Source organism: Urocitellus parryii, chromosome 12, assembly GCF_045843805.1.
Source record: "Urocitellus parryii isolate mUroPar1 chromosome 12, mUroPar1.hap1, whole genome shotgun sequence".
NCBI classification, from domain to species: domain Eukaryota; kingdom Metazoa; phylum Chordata; class Mammalia; order Rodentia; family Sciuridae; genus Urocitellus; species Urocitellus parryii.
The window spans coordinates 68,823,514-68,842,496 of NC_135542.1; the positions used below are offsets into that span (position 1 = coordinate 68,823,514).

At 37.2% G+C, this 18,983-nt stretch overlaps 1 protein-coding gene across 1 annotated transcript; it reads right to left on the minus strand.

Moving 5' to 3' along the window:
* Positions 1 to 2,856: 2,856 nt before the first annotated feature.
* On the minus strand, positions 2,857 to 18,505 carry Calm2 (calmodulin 2). The gene is made up of 6 exons (XM_077791944.1): positions 18,488 to 18,505; positions 13,080 to 13,110; positions 5,901 to 6,044; positions 5,708 to 5,814; positions 4,784 to 4,919; positions 2,857 to 3,805 (listed from the first exon to the last, which is right to left on the minus strand). Exons 1-6 carry the CDS (start codon positions 18,488 to 18,490, stop codon positions 3,777 to 3,779), a joined length of 450 nt encoding a protein of 149 aa, XP_077648070.1. The 5' UTR covers positions 18,491 to 18,505; the 3' UTR covers positions 2,857 to 3,776.
* Positions 18,506 to 18,983: the final 478 nt, after the last annotated feature.

The window sequence follows — 18,983 nt, forward strand, 5'->3', positions numbered from 1 at the left end:
TCTCCTTTGAGAAGGGAGCACCAGACAGCAGGTTTCACCAGTTGTGAAACCACAGATCAATCCCTTCCCTCTCCCTATAGACTCTTTTGGGCCTCAATCTAGAATTCAACTAAATTCATTTTGGGTTTCTCAATCTAGAAAAATTCTTTTTACAAACCAACCATCCCTCAACATTAATTTCATTTTAGAGTACCTACCATGTTCCAGGGACTTCATATACATTAATCTCATTTAATCCTCAAAACCACCCTGCAACGGCTTTATGAAAGATTTTATGAAAAATCTTAAATCCTAATCTGAGGCTTCCTTGGACAATTTGCCATTTGACTCAGCATCACACAGAAGTGGCAGAGCCATCCAAATACAGATTTGACTCCACTGCCCTTCATACCATGAAATTTCTGCTTCCCTAATGTGGACCTACTACCTGATCCTTTCCTTTCTTGGGTACTTTCCTAACCATTTTAATGTAACATACACACACATCTTTTAACTTAAAATTGAAATTGCTAAACTTGCCAGTGATCTGATAAATCCAGTGGGGATTTTCAGCTCTTATCTAAGGAAGCCTTAATTTTTCATTAATGCATCAATTACTCCCTCATTCTTGAATCCCTCTCCTCCCTTGACTACCAGGATTTGAACACTGACTTGCATTTGCTTCTGTGCTTCTTTCCTATCCTCTATAGAGGATAATAAATACCTGCTACATTGGCTACTGTTTGGAACCATGCCTGTGACACACTATTCACAAAGTGTGGACAAAAACAAAGTTTACAATCCAAGCTCTCACCTCTTTTCTCCCTCATTACAACTTCATGCTCTCTGTAAACCCCAAATGTGGGATCTTCACATCTATAGTCTCAATATATGCTAACCCTCCTGTATGAAATACTATTCCCTTCTTTGACACCTAGAAAACTTGAGTCAATTCCTAGATGTAACCTGCCATGTCCCAAAGGACTGTTTTATCTTTATTGAAGGAATAATTGAAAAATCATTTGTCTTCTAACTTTAAAATTTGTAACATAGCATGCCTATAATCCCAGTGGCTTGGGAGGTTGAAACAGAATCACAAGTTCAAAACCAGCCTCAGGGGCTGGGGTTGTGGCTCACCAGTAGTGCACTTGCCTAGCACATGCCAGGTCTTGGGTTCCATCCTCAGCACCATATAAAAATAAAGGTATTGGGTCCAACTACAGCTAAAATATTAAAACAAAACAAAACAAACAAAAAAAAAAACCACCACAGCCTCAGTAAATTGCTAATTTATAACATGGTTTCTTTATTTTGAACCTTTGGAACACAGGAAAGTTAATATTTTGTTGAATAAAGTGCCAGTTTTCCCCTCTAAACAAAACTATAGATTACAGCTGTGCCTTTGAAACACTGATGTTCACATAAAACATCTGGCCGCAGTGTTAAAATGACTGAGCCCAGTTCCAGAACAGGGCCTCATATGTATGTACTTTTTTGTAGTGTCCAGGTATTTATACATGCTAGACAAGCACTCTACCATTAAGCTACATCACCAGCCCAGATTTTATATTTCTAGTAATTCTAACACAATTCTGTGAGCTTTTGAGAAGACAATAGGACTTCAATTCTTTTAAAATACTGGAATCCTAAATTCACTTTTTTAAAAAAAGAATCAGGCACTAGGTTTAAAATCAAATTAGAGCCAAGAAGGAAGTAAACAGGAGTACTTATAAATTTAATAGATTAATCAGGTTCATCCCTTTGCCTCATTTCATTTTCTTATTTTGGCTGAGTCTATAAAACTGGCTCAGCAGACGAGGGACTGGGACCCTAGAGACTAAAAGAATATAAAGGGTACAGAGAAGTCCAGAAACCCATACAAGGTGTGAAATTGAACAGAAGGAACATCTTGATGAAAAAATAGTTTTATGTATCTCAAAAATAGAAACAGGATGGGTCAATGATTTCAAGGACTTTATCCATAAACCAGATTAAGCATGTAGGATAAACAAAATGTTCTCTTTAAGAAAACAATGTCTTTGTACAGTTATCACTAACCCTTATTTTCAGGGTAAGAGTTAAGGAGGAATTTCCTTTAAAAAAAACATGACTGCAATATTAGAGCCCCACATCATTTCTGCTGTCAGACTTAAATATTACCAACTATGCTAACACACAACAACATGGTTAAGATGTGAAAGTGATACATTATTTTTTATTTCTTAGTCGTAGTTGGACACAATATCTTCATTTTGTTGATTTATTTTTTGGGGGGGTACTGAGGATCCAACCCAGGGCCTCGAGCATGTTAGGCCAGTGCTCTATCGCTCAGCCCCAGCCCAAGCCCGAAAATGACTTTTTTAAGTCATAGTTCTTGGTTCAGAAACAATTACATTGTTAGGAATCAGTTTAGGAAACTATACCCATTTTAGGTAAGATAACTGAAACTTGAATAGACCTCTTCAGTGTTACACGGTGATGATCTGAACACTGCACTGCAATAAAATTCAAAAAGTCCAAAATACCCTAGAGAAAATTACCTCATTGGGAAACAGAAAAGCAAGCTTTTATTCCACTACCTTGTAAGATTTTTAACTAAAACTGTTACATCTAATACAGAAAACACTGGTATAGTAGACATCCCATCTTAATTCTTCCTATTTAAACTGTCAACTGCAATAAAGTAACATTCCCACTAGGATTATCAAGGCCTATAACTTCCCTTGATTTAAATAGATAGGCATGACTTGTCAAATCTGCCAATTCAAAACATTGAGGGCTACAATAAGCCGGTAACAACTATATATAATATTTTAGGCTTGTATTTGTAATTTTTAAAAAGTATTTAAAAGGTAGTTTAAAAAAGATAACTAAGCAAACATTTAAAAATTCATTTTATGGTTCAAGTCAAAATGGACAAATGGATTGCAGTTTAAAAGTACAATTAAAAGGTATGAAACAGCAAGCATCAACTTTATGCTGATTCCCATGATACATATGCTTTAGAAAGATTTGTTAACGTTTCATTTAAACCTTTTTAAGATGTTTTATCCTAATTTATGAGGTACAATCTTGAGTGAAAAGCAAAAACATCTGAATTATAACAAGGATAAACCAATTCTGTATTTTATTCTTTAAATTAAACTTCACCAGTTAAATGACTCAGATTCAGAGCAACAGTTGGGTAAATTGTAATTTTTTTATTGGAAAACAAATATACAACTTGGAATGGATTTGAGGCAAATTGTGCCATAAGCAGATTTTCTTTAAGTGGCTAAACAAAGTTTAAAAAGCAAGTAACAATAAAAGAAAATGTTTCTGGTACAAGACCAGCAGTACAAAAAAATAGTGTACGAGTACCTGGATAATACACCCGTTTTGCAATAGTGCAACTTTTAAGTACATATTGTTGACTGTCCATAGTCCACGCAGAGTTACAACTCCACACTTCAACAACAACATGCTGACAAGTCCTAAAGAAAACTACTTTTAAAAAAGGCATAACCCAGATGTTCCCTCATTTGACCAACTCCATCTAAAGTTTGGATGTGCAGAAGGGCTTAGATATATCCAGAGTAAGCCACATGCAACATGTTACTTGATCAATTTTCTAAAATAAGGTATCAGGACAATGACAGTAAGATAAGGGAAGAAAACATGGAGGAATGAAGTCCTAATTACTATACATGCATATTTTTTTGACAATAGGGGGAAACCTTTTACAGATAAGTTACAAACAAAGAAAAGGCAAATAAACAATTTTGTACAAGAAATTTAACACATTCTGTACAATGTCTTCACTTTGCTGTCATCATTTGTACAAACTCTGAAAAGAAAAAACATAACAGGTTCAGTCACATACACTCAGTCATAAAGTAGTAGTCTCTATTTCCCTTCTTTCCTTGAAATTACCACAAAGTATAGATGAAAGTTAGTTTACTGCCAAGGCTATAACTTCATAAACTGCAATTATTCAAGATTATTAATGTATAAGACTAATGTTTTATATAAGCTATATTTTTAAAAAAGCAGCATTTGGGGTGGGGGTTTGTGGCTCAGCAGTAGAACCGCTCTCCTAGCATGTGTGAGGACCTGGGTTTGACAAAAGGTATTCAACTACAACTTAAAAAAAAAAAAAAAAAAGGCAGCAATTTGGTTTTTTGATTTAGAGTGGGTTACCAGTGAACAACACTTCAGAGCAATGAACCAGATTTAATCTTTAGAATTAATTTTATGCTGTTTTCTAGGTTGAGTAGTTACGTCAAAATACAAGTGAGAAAATATAAGGCAAATGTTTGTGGAAAATTTTAATGAAGGCCTTGCTTTCTACAATGGCCATCCTGAAGCTTAAAGATGCATCTGATTTTAAATTCAAGCATATGTAAACAGCTTTAGATTTAAAGTCAATTAGAGGGAATAAAGAAAAGGCAGTAAAAGAAATAAAGTTCCTTAATTTCACATAGGGAATTGAAAGCTTTCTGAATTGTCTCACACAATCCTTAATACAATAAATTGTACAGTGCTTCTCAAACTTTAATGTACTATGAATCACATAATCATCCATAAATGCAAATTCTAAGTATAGATGCAAAACTGATCTTTCTAAAAAGTTTTTAAGTGACAGTGACATTGCCTAGACTGAAGATAACATTTGGAATAGCAAAAAAAGGTTAGCAAATATTTACTATTTTAGCATCCTAATTTTTTGAGGGGAAAAAAATCTGTATTGCTAGTTTTGACCTGAGATAACCAACTTACTTTTAATTTAAAAAAAATAAAAGCACAGCATAAGACCATGATTTACCTTCATAGTTTACTTGACCATCACCATCAATATCTGCTTCCCTGATCATTTCATCAACCTCTTCATCTGTTAACTTCTCTCCAAGGTTTGTCATCACATGGCGAAGTTCTGCTGCACTAATATAGCCATTGCCATCCTAGCGAAAAATTTAGCATAATGTATGAGTAAATTAGAATTATAATGGAAATTTAGTTAAATTAAAATTAGAAATCCATACAAACTACAGAATCTACAAATAACTGAGCTGATCTATCACCTTTGGAATGTCACTAAGCAGGATGTCCTATGTTTAAAGCCACTATTCCACTGGATGCAGTGGTGCATGCCTATAATCCCAGTGGTTCGGGAAGCTGAGGCAAGAGAAGTTCAAAGCCAGCCTCAACAAAAGTGAGGCCTTAAGCAACTTGGTGAGAACCTGTCTCTAAATAAAATACAAAAGAGGGCTGGGGATGTGGCTCAGTGGTAGAGTGCTCCCAAGTTCAATTCCCGGTTACTAACACCCATCCTCCTCCACAAAAAACAATAGAACCACGATTCCCACATTCCAAAGTCACGTGATTATCTTCTGTTCCAGAAGATCAATGAAATACATGTTATCAGGAAATCTAAGTTTATACAAAACAAAACTTTCCTTCTGTACTGGCAACCACTGAGCCACATCCCCAGTCCTTTTTATTTTCTATTTTGAGACATGGTTTTCACTACAAGGCTGAGGCTGACCTCAAATTTGCTTTTCTCCTGCCTCAGCCTCCTATGTAGCTGGGATTATAGGCATGGACCAGCACATTGGATTTAAAAAGCTTTTATTGACATTTAAATTATGTTGGTAAATCATCAGAAGCATGTCTTCAAAAACTTAGGTCTTGGCATCTTCACTTCATCCTCAAATTAAAATTTGACTTTATCCAGTCCTTGAATACCCACCTTATCAAACACACGGAATGCTTCTCTAATTTCTTCTTCGCTGTCTGTGTCTTTCATTTTTCTTGCCATCATTGTCAGAAATTCAGGGAAGTCAATTGTGCCATTACCTAAAATAGTTTGTTTAGTTAAAACATTAAATAGAATATAAATACCTCTTCTTTGATCCTATTCCCTCCAAATTAAAAAGACTTACCATCAGCATCTACTTCATTAATCATGTCCTGTAACTCTGCTTCTGTGGGATTCTGCCCAAGAGACCTCATTACAGTTCCCAATTCCTTTGTTGTTATAGTTCCATCACCATCCTTGTCAAATAGTGAAAAAGCTTCTTTGAATTCTGTTTGAAAGACCACAATCCAAATATACAGGTTAACAACAACAAAAACCAATTCACCAAAAAATGTTAAAAATGTACTCTTAATAAAGCAAAGATATATTTAAAGACAGCATCTAAAATGGATTTCTAACAAAATAGGTGGGAAAACATAACATTTCAAATATTTTTTGGCCAATCACACCCCAGTATAGGCTTCACACTGAGCTACTGGGGAGTTTTACATTTAAAATCTCACAGGGAAATTAGTTATCTAGACCAGATTAAAAAAAATACATGTATTTCAGGCTGAAAGAGGAAAAGAACCAAAGCCCCAACCAAATAAATTTGCCACTGAAACTGTTTCATGGAACATAATTCAACATTACAGATCTAACCTACACTGACAATAGAAAAATAAAATTACTGGTACCAAATAAATATTTCCAGAGTAATTATACTGTTTATTAGTGCATTAAGAATTTGCTTCAAAGGTGAAAACTGTCTAAATCAATTGCCTACCATATTCAAAACCAAATAATTTTAAACTTCACTATATACAATAGGCTAGTTTTCTTTTATAGGAAAGTATACAGGACTATCCACCAAATAATTTATAATGATGGCAAAAAGGGGCTGAAAGATTATGTCAAGTTTTAACCAAGTGCTCAATTATTGAGAACAAAGACTTTTCTTTCACATATAAAACTCCAAGCTTATAAGGAATAAAATAAATTATCTCTCAAGATCCTATGAAATTGTGTTCTTCCATCTCTTCTTTGAACTCAACTACTACTTTACTGATTTCGCCCATTGACACATAAACATCTTCAAGTCTCTCAGCCTAAAACTAAAGTCACACCTAAGTTATGTTATATTTTCTTTTTAAGTGCTTGTACTTATCCCTTCCCAAATTTTGGAAGGCACCATTACTTAAACAATCCATTAGTAAAAACCACTTTCAGCTCCAACCTTGGGCAGGGGTGTGTGAAATAAGTTAATCAATAAGCCCTTAGCTGCCTGATTAGCCAGGACATGTTTTGATATGCAGAGGCCATATGGCACAGAAGCTAACAGGAGGGTTGAACCTGTCTTCCTGAGTAGAACATCTCAGCTTTGCTACTCACCAGCAAAGTAAAAAGGGCAAAAAACTCAATCTGCTTCACTATCATTTTTCTTTTTTTAAAAAAAAAAAAGGGGGGGTGGTGGTGCCTGGGGTTGTAACTCAGTGGTAGAGCACTTGCCTTGCATGTGTGAGGAACCAAGTCTGATCTTCAGCACCACATAAAATAAAGGTATTGTGTCCATTTACAACTAAAAATATGTTGTAAATGGACAGTTATCTTCTACATAACTGATAGTTTTAAGGGACTTTTTTATGTTAAAAGGGGGGGGGTAGGAGGACTAACTGTACCTACCTTCCCAAGTTTAATTTATGTAAACACTTAGAACTACTGCACTGAAAAACTCAAAATTCTCTTGGTTTACCTCCCACTTTACACTGCACCAAACAAAAGGTCCTTGGCTCTTATCTCAATCTGTAGAGTGACCAATTTTACCACTTTCTCTCTCTGGCCATTTCATCTATACTACTTAAAACAAAAACTTCTTAATTAACAAGTTTTGTTGAAATCTACCATTTTAATATTACTTGATTCTTTTTCTACCTCTACAACCAATATTTTGGTTTTAAGTGTCATTGTCTTTTGCTAGGACTATTACCATTGCAATCCTCCTGCCTTAGCCTCCGGAAGACATTGGGATTACAGGTATGTGACATAACACCTCCCCCCACCCATGGGATTCTTTACAATCATCCACACATCAGCCTGGATCTATTATCTCTGGATCACACACCATGTTACTTTTTTCTGCTTAAAATTATTTTAACTGCTTAGCTTTATTTAGATATCATTGACTAGTTGTATCAGAAGCTTAGTGCCACACTAATAACAGCTTTTATGACAATACTATAGCACTAAACTACATCAATCTAATGACAAAAGTAGATTAGGAATTCCCTACCTATAAAGAAAAGGATTTGATAAAGGTATTTCCACTTTATTAAAGGCTTAAAAAAAAAAAGACGTACTCATTACCTAGAAACATATAAACCATTATAATTCATACACTCACAATCTATCACCTAATAACTTAGGTTACAAAAAACAAAAGTATTTAGAGATGCATATTTGTTTACATTGCTTTTTCTGCTATGGAACATCTAGCTATGGGCAAAGTTTATATATGTGCTTTAAATTTCAAGTAGTTAAAAAAAACCAATGAGCCTTTAAATGTTGCTAAAATAAATGAGAATTAAACACAATGCTATACCTACTATTTACTTTATGAATGCAAGAAAATGATGATAGGCCTGGGTTACAGCTCAGTGATAGAGCATTTGCCTAATTTGCCTAGTATGCACAGGCCCTGGGTTCAATCCTCAAAGTCAGATTTTTAGAGCTAGATCACACCTATAATCCCAGTAATTTAGGAGGCTAAGGCAGGATGATTGCAAGTATGAGGCCAGCCTCAGTAACTTAGTGTGACCCCATCTAAAAAATTAAATAAATAAAGGGTGAGGGCGTAGCCCGATGGCAAAGCACCCCTGGGTTCAAGCTCCAGTACCAAAAGCAAACAAAGGGGGGAGGAAGCCAAGTTTTATTCCAAAGTTCTGCTTGAAATGAGAATAAAATAATAAACTCCAAAGTACAATTTAAATTCACTTGTCTTTTCAGAACTAGCATAACCTTTATGTAGTACAGAAGCATTTAACTCTGCACAAGGGAAGTCCCTAAAATGACCTAATATATCCAGGAGTTAAAACCTAAATACACAATAAAGAACAGGTCCTGAATGTCAGAACAGCTATCTTCTACATAACTGATAGTTTTAAGGAACTTCCCAAAATTCATTTGAGCTATGCCTAAGTTGAAATTTTCAGAAAAGTCACCAAGTTTTACTACTTCTTCATTAGCAACCTCAGGACCCTTTCCTAATTAATTAGTTCATTACACATATCTATAATTCTGTTAAAATAGGTTGTAATATCCCTTTTAAAGGTCTGTTGTATGGAAACTACATTGTCATATGTAATTGTTGCTAAAAACTATATAAGGTTAATGTTTTTTCAAATGTGGGCCTTCAACATTTAATAAAGTCTCATGGAAGTGAGGGAAGGAAATTTCTTGTGTATCTTGTCCTTTGAGTGTCTAAAATGCAACAATTGAAGGTATCATGTCACAAACAAAATTAACTTGTTAATGATACCACAACAGGCTGTAGTGTTCTTTAAGACCTAGTAATATAACAAGTTTAGTAACCTTACCTCAATAAGATTAAGTTATTTGCTGTTAGTGGAATTTTTTCTTTTTTTTTTTGGTAACAGCGACTGAACCCAGGGCTACAAAACCACTAAGTCACATCCCCAGCCCTTTGAGTCAGGATCTTGCTCAGTTGCTGAGGCTGGCTTTGACTTATAATCCTCTTGCCCCAGCCTCCCCAGTGCTGGGATTATAGATATGCACTACCATACCTGGCTTATTAGAATTTCTTTCTTTTTAAATATTTTTTTAGTTGTAGATTGACACAATACCTTTACTTATTTATGTAGTGCTAAGGATGGAACCCAGTGCCTCATGCATGCAAGGCAAGCATTCTACCACTGAAGTACAACCCTAACCCTGGCTTATTAGAATTTCTGAACAAAGATTTAGTAATGATCATTACATGTCAATAAAAATAGTTTCAAAGTATGTTGGCATACTCAATGTTACAGTACTTATCGGGCTTGCTAACATCTGTTCTGAGAACAAGTAGATGATAGACTTTTTAAGTTGGACAATATTTTTATGTGGTGCTGGGGATCGAACCCAGGGCCTTGAGCATGCTAGGCAAGCACTCTTACTGAGCCATAACTCCAGCCCAAGACTCTTTTAAGATGTTATTGATCACCAGTAACTTACCAGTTAAATGAAAAAAAACCCCATCTTTACCTCAAAGGTAAACATTGAAATAAAAAAAATTTGGGACAAAGTACGTGGGCATACAATAGGATGATAGTATACTGACTTTTTTTAAAAATATTTTTTAGTTGTTGATGTACTTTTATTTTTTATCTATTATACGTGGTGCAGAGGATTGAACCCAGTGCCTCACACATGCTAGACAAGTGCTCTGCCACTGAGCCACAACCCCAGCCCCCCCCCCCCCCGCCCCAATACTGACTTTTTTTGGTGACACACATCTCTGAGAAATCTACTTAAGAAATACTTATTCAGGGTAGGGATATAGCTCAGTGATAGAGCACTTGCTTAGCATGGGAGAAGCCTGAATTCCATGCTCAGTATTGCCAAAGGAAAAAAAAAAAGTTCTTATTCAGTGCTTACTATGTGGCTGGTACTGGGGCTACAAGTACAAGATCCCTGACTGCACACAGCTTTTATTTTAATAGCATAAAAGTTTTAGTTCCTCTACCTTAAAGGTTTACTATAACCTGGAGTTAAAGAATGGCTTTAAAGAAATCTGTAGTATAGAAAAAACAGGATAGGGAGAAAACCTAAAAACAGACTTTTTCTTACTCTCACTGGAAACCTTAAAGTCTAAATTTATCTTAAAGCTCAAAAATCCAGTCATTGAAAATTGGATTCTCTTATATTCAAAAGATAAGCTTTAAGAGTTTCGTGGTTAAGAGAATAGTAATGAATATCAACCAGGTGACGTTCACCTGGGGTAACATTTTCCATACTGAAGTGAATGTTATATATTAGATATACAAAGAGACACAATTACCTGACTGGAAATGTTAAATGAAAAACAAATATATTTACAGGTCAGAGTTTAAGACTGGAAATACTAAAGGCCATCTCTCCTATAGGAGATGGTCTTTATTTGTCAGCTTTGAGAAATAAACTCTCATGTGTTATCTCTGCAAAGAAAAAAAGATTTGGAAACATTAAATTATCGATCTCCTGAACGAAACATTATATAAAAACAATTTCACACCAGGCATGCTGGTGCATGCCTGTAATCCTACCGTCTCAGGAGACAGATGCAGGAGGACTACAAGTTTGAAGATAGCCTCAGCATCTTGGCAAGGCCCTAAGCAACAGGGAGACCCGGTCTTAAAATATAAAAGGTCTGGGGATATAGCTCAGTGGTAAAGTATCCCTGGGTTAAATCCCCAGTACCAATATATAAATGTAAGTAGATTTCATATAATATTTTATTAATTGTTTGAGGAGACTTAACTCTTTCTGTAAACTCATGGGGTGGAAGACTTGCTTAAAAAAAAAAAAAAAAAAAAACACTATTTTTTGTTGTAGATGGACACAATACCTTTATTTACTTATTATGTGGTGCTAAAGATCAAACCCAGTGCCTCACACATGCTAGAAAAGCACACTACCACTGAGCTACAACCCCAGCCTTTGCTTTAAGCTTTTATTGAGAGATCCATAGTTGAGTTCCATGTGGGTTTTAGAAAATGTTCAGGTGCTTCTAAGCACTTATTGAACTCTTCCTGACTTACTGGGAAATTTGAAATTAAATTATTTGGTGCTTGTGCTAAATAAAGTCTATTGAAAGCAAATGAACAGGTTGAAAAACATTCTAACACTGCAATTAATTTTTAAAATACAAAAAATTTGGGAGGTTCCCCCAACATTCTACCCATCTCAAAGTCTGTATTAGAATAAAAATTTAAAAAGTATTAATGTTTAAATGATATAGTACAAAGAAAACAGGATATTGGGTTTTATGTAATAATTTCACATATTTCCGTAGCAAACCACATATTTTAAAAACTTCATTTCAATAGCTGTCACTACTTTTTAAGTCAAAATTCAGTGACATTTATAAACTTCTTTTCTAGAGAAAATAATTATTCACCAATAGAGAATTCACAGGTTGAGTATTCCTTATATAAAATGCTTGGTACCAGAAATGTTTCAGATTTTAAAGTATTTATGAATTTATAACACACCCTGTAAATGGATCCCAAGTCTAAACACAAAATTCATTTGTTTCCTATTCACCTTAATATACCCAACCTCACAAGGTAATTTTATCTTTAGTATCTGAGCGTTTTGACTTCAATCCATCAAATGAAGCTGGGTATGTAATTTTCCACTGATGATGTCATGTCACCCTCATTAAGTTTCTGATTTTGGGACATTTCAGATTTTCACATTAAGGAGGTCCAACCTATATATTCAATTCTAAATTTAAAATACTAATATAAGCCAGAGTAAATTCAGTGTTTCTTCCTTAGAATTAATTTCTTCCTTCCTTCTCCTCTTTCTTTCATGGTCCTGGGGATTTTTAAATTTTATTTTGTACCAGGGATTGAACTCAGAGGCACCTAACACCACTTAGCCAAATCCCCAGACCCCTTATTTATTTATTTTTTTTATTTTGAGACAGGGTCTAAGTTGCTGGTGCTAACTTTTGAATATTCAATCCTCCTGCCTCAACCTCTGGAGCCCAGCTCATAGTACTGGTGACTTAACCCAGCAGTGCTCTACCACTTAGCTATGCCCCCAGCCAGTTTTTAGGGTCCCCACTAAGTCGCCAAGGCTGGCCTCTACTTTTGATCCTCCTGCCTTAGCCTCTGAGTTGCTGGGATTACAGGGGTACACCATCTCACCAAGCTCAATATTCATTTCCTAATTCTACATTTCAAATTATCTTAAGTCACTACTTGGCTCGTTTTCTTGTGGATACTGATTTGGAGCTTCAATGTTTCCGAGCCCAGAATTCATGTTTTATGGTAAGGTAATCTTCAAAATACAAAGACCACCACTGAGCTCTTAAGCATATCCACACAGACTAAAATACATTGCTTTAAGCAACAGCTGCAGGCATCTTTCACAGGAAATGTTTACTTCCTCACTTGTCCAAGCAGGCTGAATTACTATATTAACATTCCATCCAGTTGTTACCATCTCTGACATACAACAAAGCCAATTATTTCATATAAGTACCTATTTTTGAGGTTGTCTATTCAGTTAATTTGTTAAAAAAAAAAAATCCAATGGGCATAATCTAACAATTTCTCACCTGCAATCTGCTCTTCAGTCAGTTGGTCAGCCTACAAAGAAATCAAAAAGGTAGATGAGTGATTTAGAAGTTATGTAAATTAACAGTTGCAGAAATAAGTTTTGAAACTTTCAAGGTTCATTTTATATCATGAACTTCAATTAGTTCAACATTTCTTAGTATCAGGAAAACACAGATCTGGTTTACCTTCACAGATAAAGTCTTGACTCAATGTTTAGGATATACATATTTCAGAATACTTTTGAAAGTTTATTATCCACAACTGAAAATCTGTTATACAATTTCATCAGGAATTGTTCTTCTAAAGCACAGAACCCAATGAAAATGGTGTTTTCTTTTTCAAGGTGAGAATACCAAAATTTAAGCTGACCCATGGTAGATACAAGCCATTACTACTAGAAATTGCCACTGAGAGCAAATATTTAAGAATCCCAAATTGAAAGTTATTACCATGAATGATGTGAAACGCCATTCTGATATGAAAAAGTGATTTCCCAAAAATAAAAAGAAGCACTGCCAGTTTTTAGTACTTCTCATCTGGCAGGCAAATGCAAAAAATCCAGGGTTCTGACCATCTGAACTACAATATTTACCAAATCTAAGTCCTGCCATCTATTTTCTTTTCTTTTTGAAATCCCAAAGCCAGCCTAAAGTAATGGGCATGAGGATGGGGGAGAGGAAGGATATGGGGAAGGACTGGGAACTGAACCCAGGGGAACTTTACCACTGCACAATACCCCCAGCCCTTTTTATTTTGACACAGGGTCTCACTACTAAGTTGCCTGAAGCTGGTCATAAACTTCGGATCCTTCTGCCTCAGTCTCCCAAGTAGATGTGCCACTGCACCCAGCTGGTTTGTGATGTTTTTACAGCATATATAGAAGAGTTCCTGGAGGCTTTGTGTTGTTGTTCTTTAATTTCAGGGTCAGGTTTAATTTAGGTGGGTTAAAGTAAAACAAAATTAATAACAGAGCCACAATTAAGACTCAAAAATGTCACACATACCTTGTACCTTGAATTTCAGAGCACCATAATAACATTTGCAAAATATACACTTTTGTTGTTGTTCTTGTGGCATTCATTTTTCATCTTTCACTGCTTATTAGTACATACATCCATAAAACAACAGCATGGTATTGAGGAGTGCTGCCAAGAGAGACTATCTAAAATGCCTACCAGTGTGAAAGTGTACCCTGATTAATCCATTCACTTACTTGTTGGGAGAAGAAAAATAAACACTGCCTGGTTTCACTCTTTACAAATGAACACACCCTGAAGAAGGCTAACCTTAATGTGGAATTGGCCTCAAATTTCTCAATGGTACATATGAGAAAATTTTAAAATGAACCCAGTAAGAAGTTTCTTTCCCTGCTCAATAATTCTAATTTGACCATGATAAGAAATGAATGTTTCTATTAGAGAAAAGAAAGAAAAAAACCCAAAAGAAATTAGCAATTAAGTTCCAATGCAAAAGTTTCCCAAGATAAACTCTTTCTCCAACAAGTCCCAATCCTCCACTAACAAATATTTGGTGTAATATTAGGTCAAGCAGTTTTACCTAGCAGTAAACTTAAAATCCAGGGAATCCACTGAGAATGTTTATTTATTTATAACAGAAGCTACAGAAAATTTACTTCTAGTCAGATTGCATTTTGCAGGTCTCTTGAAGAAGAGCCACAGGGACAGTATAGAAATAAGTACAGTGTTTGGAATCATATTGGAGCTGGTTCCCAAATCTGCCACTTAATTAGCTGTGTGACCCTGGACAGGTTACTCAACCTCTCAGAGTCAACTCCATCTGCAACATAATACCCTTGTGAGGGTTGTTGTACAGAGCAAAACTATAAGGAGATAGTCTAAAGGTCAAGTTAATGGTAACTATTAATTTACATAAATTAATTAACCTATAATGTTAAATATAAACCTGACTAGCCCAATTTTCACAAAGGTAGTAAATATGCATGGCATTATAAAGCCCTTTTCAGCAAAGGTACCATTTTCTGTGTCAAATTTGTTTAAGGGTAGAAAACTAAAAATCACAAGGTTCAACAGATGTGGCAGATGAAATCAGCTGAAAACTAAAAAATGTTAAGCTAAATGTCTGGCAGGCACTGCATTATAGGTGAAAGCTAAAGGAATTAGTGCTATATACCGGGAGGCATGGGTATGTTCTCTCATACCACATGCTGGGGGCAGGCTCACAAATATGAAAGATGAGAAGGCCTGAAGATGCTAGCTATAAAAAGAAATTTTGAAATCGTCAAATTTGCTTGCAATGTCAAAATTTTAACATTCTCTAGCTCTAGATCTCCATGCAAACTGCAACCTTAGAACTGATCAAAAAAAAAAAAAAATGAACTGGAAGTAACTAAGCACAATAGAGACTAAATTATATAACATGAAACCTTTCAATTTTGCTCAGAAGGTTTCAAGAAGTTTTTTGGATATACTATTTACCTAAGTTAAAAATTTTAAAATAAACTTTGCCAGCAACATTCAGGTTGTAACCTCTTGAAAGCAAGACTATCAATCAGACTTCCTAACACTCTAACTTTTCCAAATAAATTTTATTCTTCATTCTGTCCACGGAGAGTGCCATTTTCTTATTTTGAAGAATAAGAATTATACTTCTGGGAAAACACAAGCTCATTAACATGTGTTTATCTCAGTAAAGGGAAGACTAATTCACTAGAGATGACTAGTTCTTACTCTCTTATTTTTTCAACTGCTGACATAATTCTTCATATGGCTTTTGTCAATCCAAAGCAGACTTCCAGACATTAGTATACTCTCAGGTTCCACCCCAGCCTACTGAACCCAATGTGCATTTTAGAGAACCACTAACCTGCACTACTGCTTGCCCTGAAGAGAATACATTATGTACCTATTAAATGAAATGGCACTCAAAAGTAGGTACCCATGTGTGAAGTTTCTGTGGGGAAAAGTGGTTTAGAAAATCTGAAGGTCTTATCTGAGTTCACAGGCTCAAAAGGAAATACAAATTGCTACCCTCTGTCCATTCCACCCAACTGTTACTTAGCTATAAAGGCTTCAATAGCTAACATTTTTTCCTATAAATAAGCCAGGCTATTTTTTTGCCTTTATCAAAATCAGTCTAAATTATTTCAGTAGATACTTTAATTCTGACAGATCAGCAATTATATAGCATCTTGAACCAAAACAGAAACTACTGGAACAAAATCACTTCATAAAAATTAGGATCTTTTAGTAAAAGGTCTAATTTCGAGCCAAAGCTAGAATTTTCTGTAATACAGCCAAAGCAAATTATTTGATTTTCTGGTCTAACAGAAACAGACCTTACAGTATGATTGAATAACAATTATTTAAACTGAAGTGACAAAATTTTCTGGCTTTTCACTTTTTCAACTTATCACACTGCTCAATTCTTCTTGAATCAATCCTCTCTCAATAAACATGTACTGACTACAATATCTATAAGCGATCTTATTATGTACTTTTAAAAAATACATATGGAATAATTTTTAATTCTTGGAGTCCTAATTTTGAAAAAAATCTCAAAATATTATATTATGAAATTAGTTGAGAACAATTTTTAAACTAATTTATTACTTGAGGATGACTGCCAATTAAAAAAAAAAACCCAATACAGCAATGACGCAAACACTTAACTACAAAAGCTTATCATTGGCAAAGGACCAGTGTGATTTAGACACAAACTATACTTCCCCAAGAAAATCTATTTAAATAGATTATGAGACTGGATTAGAAAATACCTATTCCTTAATTAAAAATTTATATATACTGCATATTTTGAAATTATTATTACATCCCTATAATGTAATCCTCTTTTGCTTAAAGAATAAATTCGGCCAGCATATTTGAATTAAAAATAATGTAAAATATCAGATGGGAAAAATCCATCAAACTTACATGAACGCTAGTTTTTACCATGGTGAACTCTCCCCACACCCATACAGGCTGTAGGTTTCACTTGGCAAGGATTCCAAACTCCTGTTTAAGATGTCACCTTGCCTCTTGGACACACCCATCGCCATTAACCACTTGGCAGAACGAACCACAAAATAAGTATTGCAAATTATCACCCGCAATTTTTTTTTTAAACAGGAAGGAATGGGAGGTCCAAGAGTCCTGGGTAACAGAAAAATGCTTTCTAAAATCCCCTGCCCTCCCCGTACACTCTAATACCAGTACAGTATTTGACAGCCCTTATTGTATAAATGAATTGTACGTTAAGATCAGCTGGCAACTTCTACACGGAAATAAGAGTCATTTTCAAGGCATGTTGTGTGGTCGTGGTTTTTTACCATTAGGAGTGCACGAGTACTCAAGAACAGGACAGTGGCCCCTTTCAAAGGGACCCGTGCAATTATTATATGAAGATAAGATAGATTACATGAAGACCGACTTTCACAACAGAATGGCAATCACCCCAGCTCAGTGAATATAAAACACCTTTCAGACCGCAGCCAGAGCCGAACGCTCTTCCTAACAGGATAGGTCTTTCGAGAGGCGTTGATTAAAGGCATAAAATTCATTTCCTTCAAAGGTAAAGCCACTTAAAACGTTTTTTTCTTAATCCAGCCTGGTTGTTGGGAGACGGCCCTAAGGTTCGGATGGAATAGAAATAACAGGGTGGCCAGCTGGGTGGGAAAGTGCCGAGGCTCCCTCCTCCGCCAGCCGGCCCCGCAGAGCAGCGGGCCGCTGAAACCTCCGCAGTCCTGCAGGTGCCAACGCAGCAGCTGGAGCGCGAGCGAAGCAGAGCGGGCGGCGGCTCCCGGCCCCGCGCGGCACCCGCCCGCCCCGCCCCCACTGGCCGCTCCCTGCGCCGCGCGGGCTCGGCCCACACAGCGCGCCGCCCGCTCGCGCGCCCCCCGGACCCCGGCACGCGGGGGCTAACGGCGGCGCCAGCGCTCGCCCCGGGGCCCCGCGCGCTCCTCCCCCCCCAGGCGCATGGCGGCCGCCAGCGGACAAAGGCGCTTCCTGGCGCCCGCTCTAACCGTCCGTTGGGTGTTTGAATCTGGCCACTGGGTTGACCTTTCAAGACGTCCGACAGAAAGAACTCTTCGCTCCCTCGCTCCCTTTTCTTCCCCTCTCCCCCATGTGCCAGACTGCCCCACACCCCAAACCCATCCTTCCCTAGCCGAGCTCCCGCAGAAGCTTCCCAGCCTCAGGGGCTGTGAGCCCGGCCCTCCAACTGACTAGAGGAAGCCCCCCTGTGGAGTAGGGGGGATGGGGGAGAACCTGCGACACTACCGTCACGGGCGCCCCCGGCCTCTTTTGCGCCATCCCTCTGGGGAAAGCTACTCCTTGAGGGTGGAAATGAGGAGAAATCCCTTTCTTTAGCTTATCTGTTTCAGCCTTTCCCCGCCACAGGTCAAGCAACAGCAGCTCAGCGACGCACTCACCATGCTGCAAGCGCTACCGGTTTCCGAGACACGACCACACAACCACTCGGCTCACTCGCTCCACTCGGACTAATTCTCCTCCTCCGCCCCCAGTGCCTCATAAACACCTCCCTCCGCTAGATCCCTCCGCCGTACGCCAGATAACGGAACATCGCAAACGAGTCCCGGCCAGCCCCCTCCCCTCAAACTCTCCTCGAGACCCCTTTATCCACAGTTATTTGATCGACGAGGCAAGAGATAAAGGGAAATGGGGGAACGGATGACGTAAGTGGGTTTCGTTCAACAGTGAGCCGTTAAAAGGCCGGTGGAGTCTCGCCTGTGGAGCTCTATTTTGCGGCGCGGAGGAGCATCTCCGGGGCGACGCGCACTACGATAGTCGTTGAAACGGCCTCTGATTGGCTGATTCGTACCTGCAATGCGTCACTCGGACTCGCAGCCGCCGCCGAGACGCGGTGCGGCTTCTGCCGTTGCTGCGCGGGCCGCGCTGTCCTAGCAA

What these genes read in the sequence shown, in the direction of transcription:
- Calm2 (XM_077791944.1), bottom strand. An exon ending in CATTCCGTGTGTTTGATAAG is followed by an intron (nt 4,920 to 5,707) that starts GTGGGTATTCAA and finishes ATTTTTCGCTAG; the next exon opens with GATGGCAATGGCTATATTAG. An exon ending in TGGTCAAGTAAACTATGAAG is followed by an intron (nt 3,806 to 4,783) that starts GTAAATCATGGT and finishes TTTTCTTTTCAG; the next exon opens with AGTTTGTACAAATGATGACA.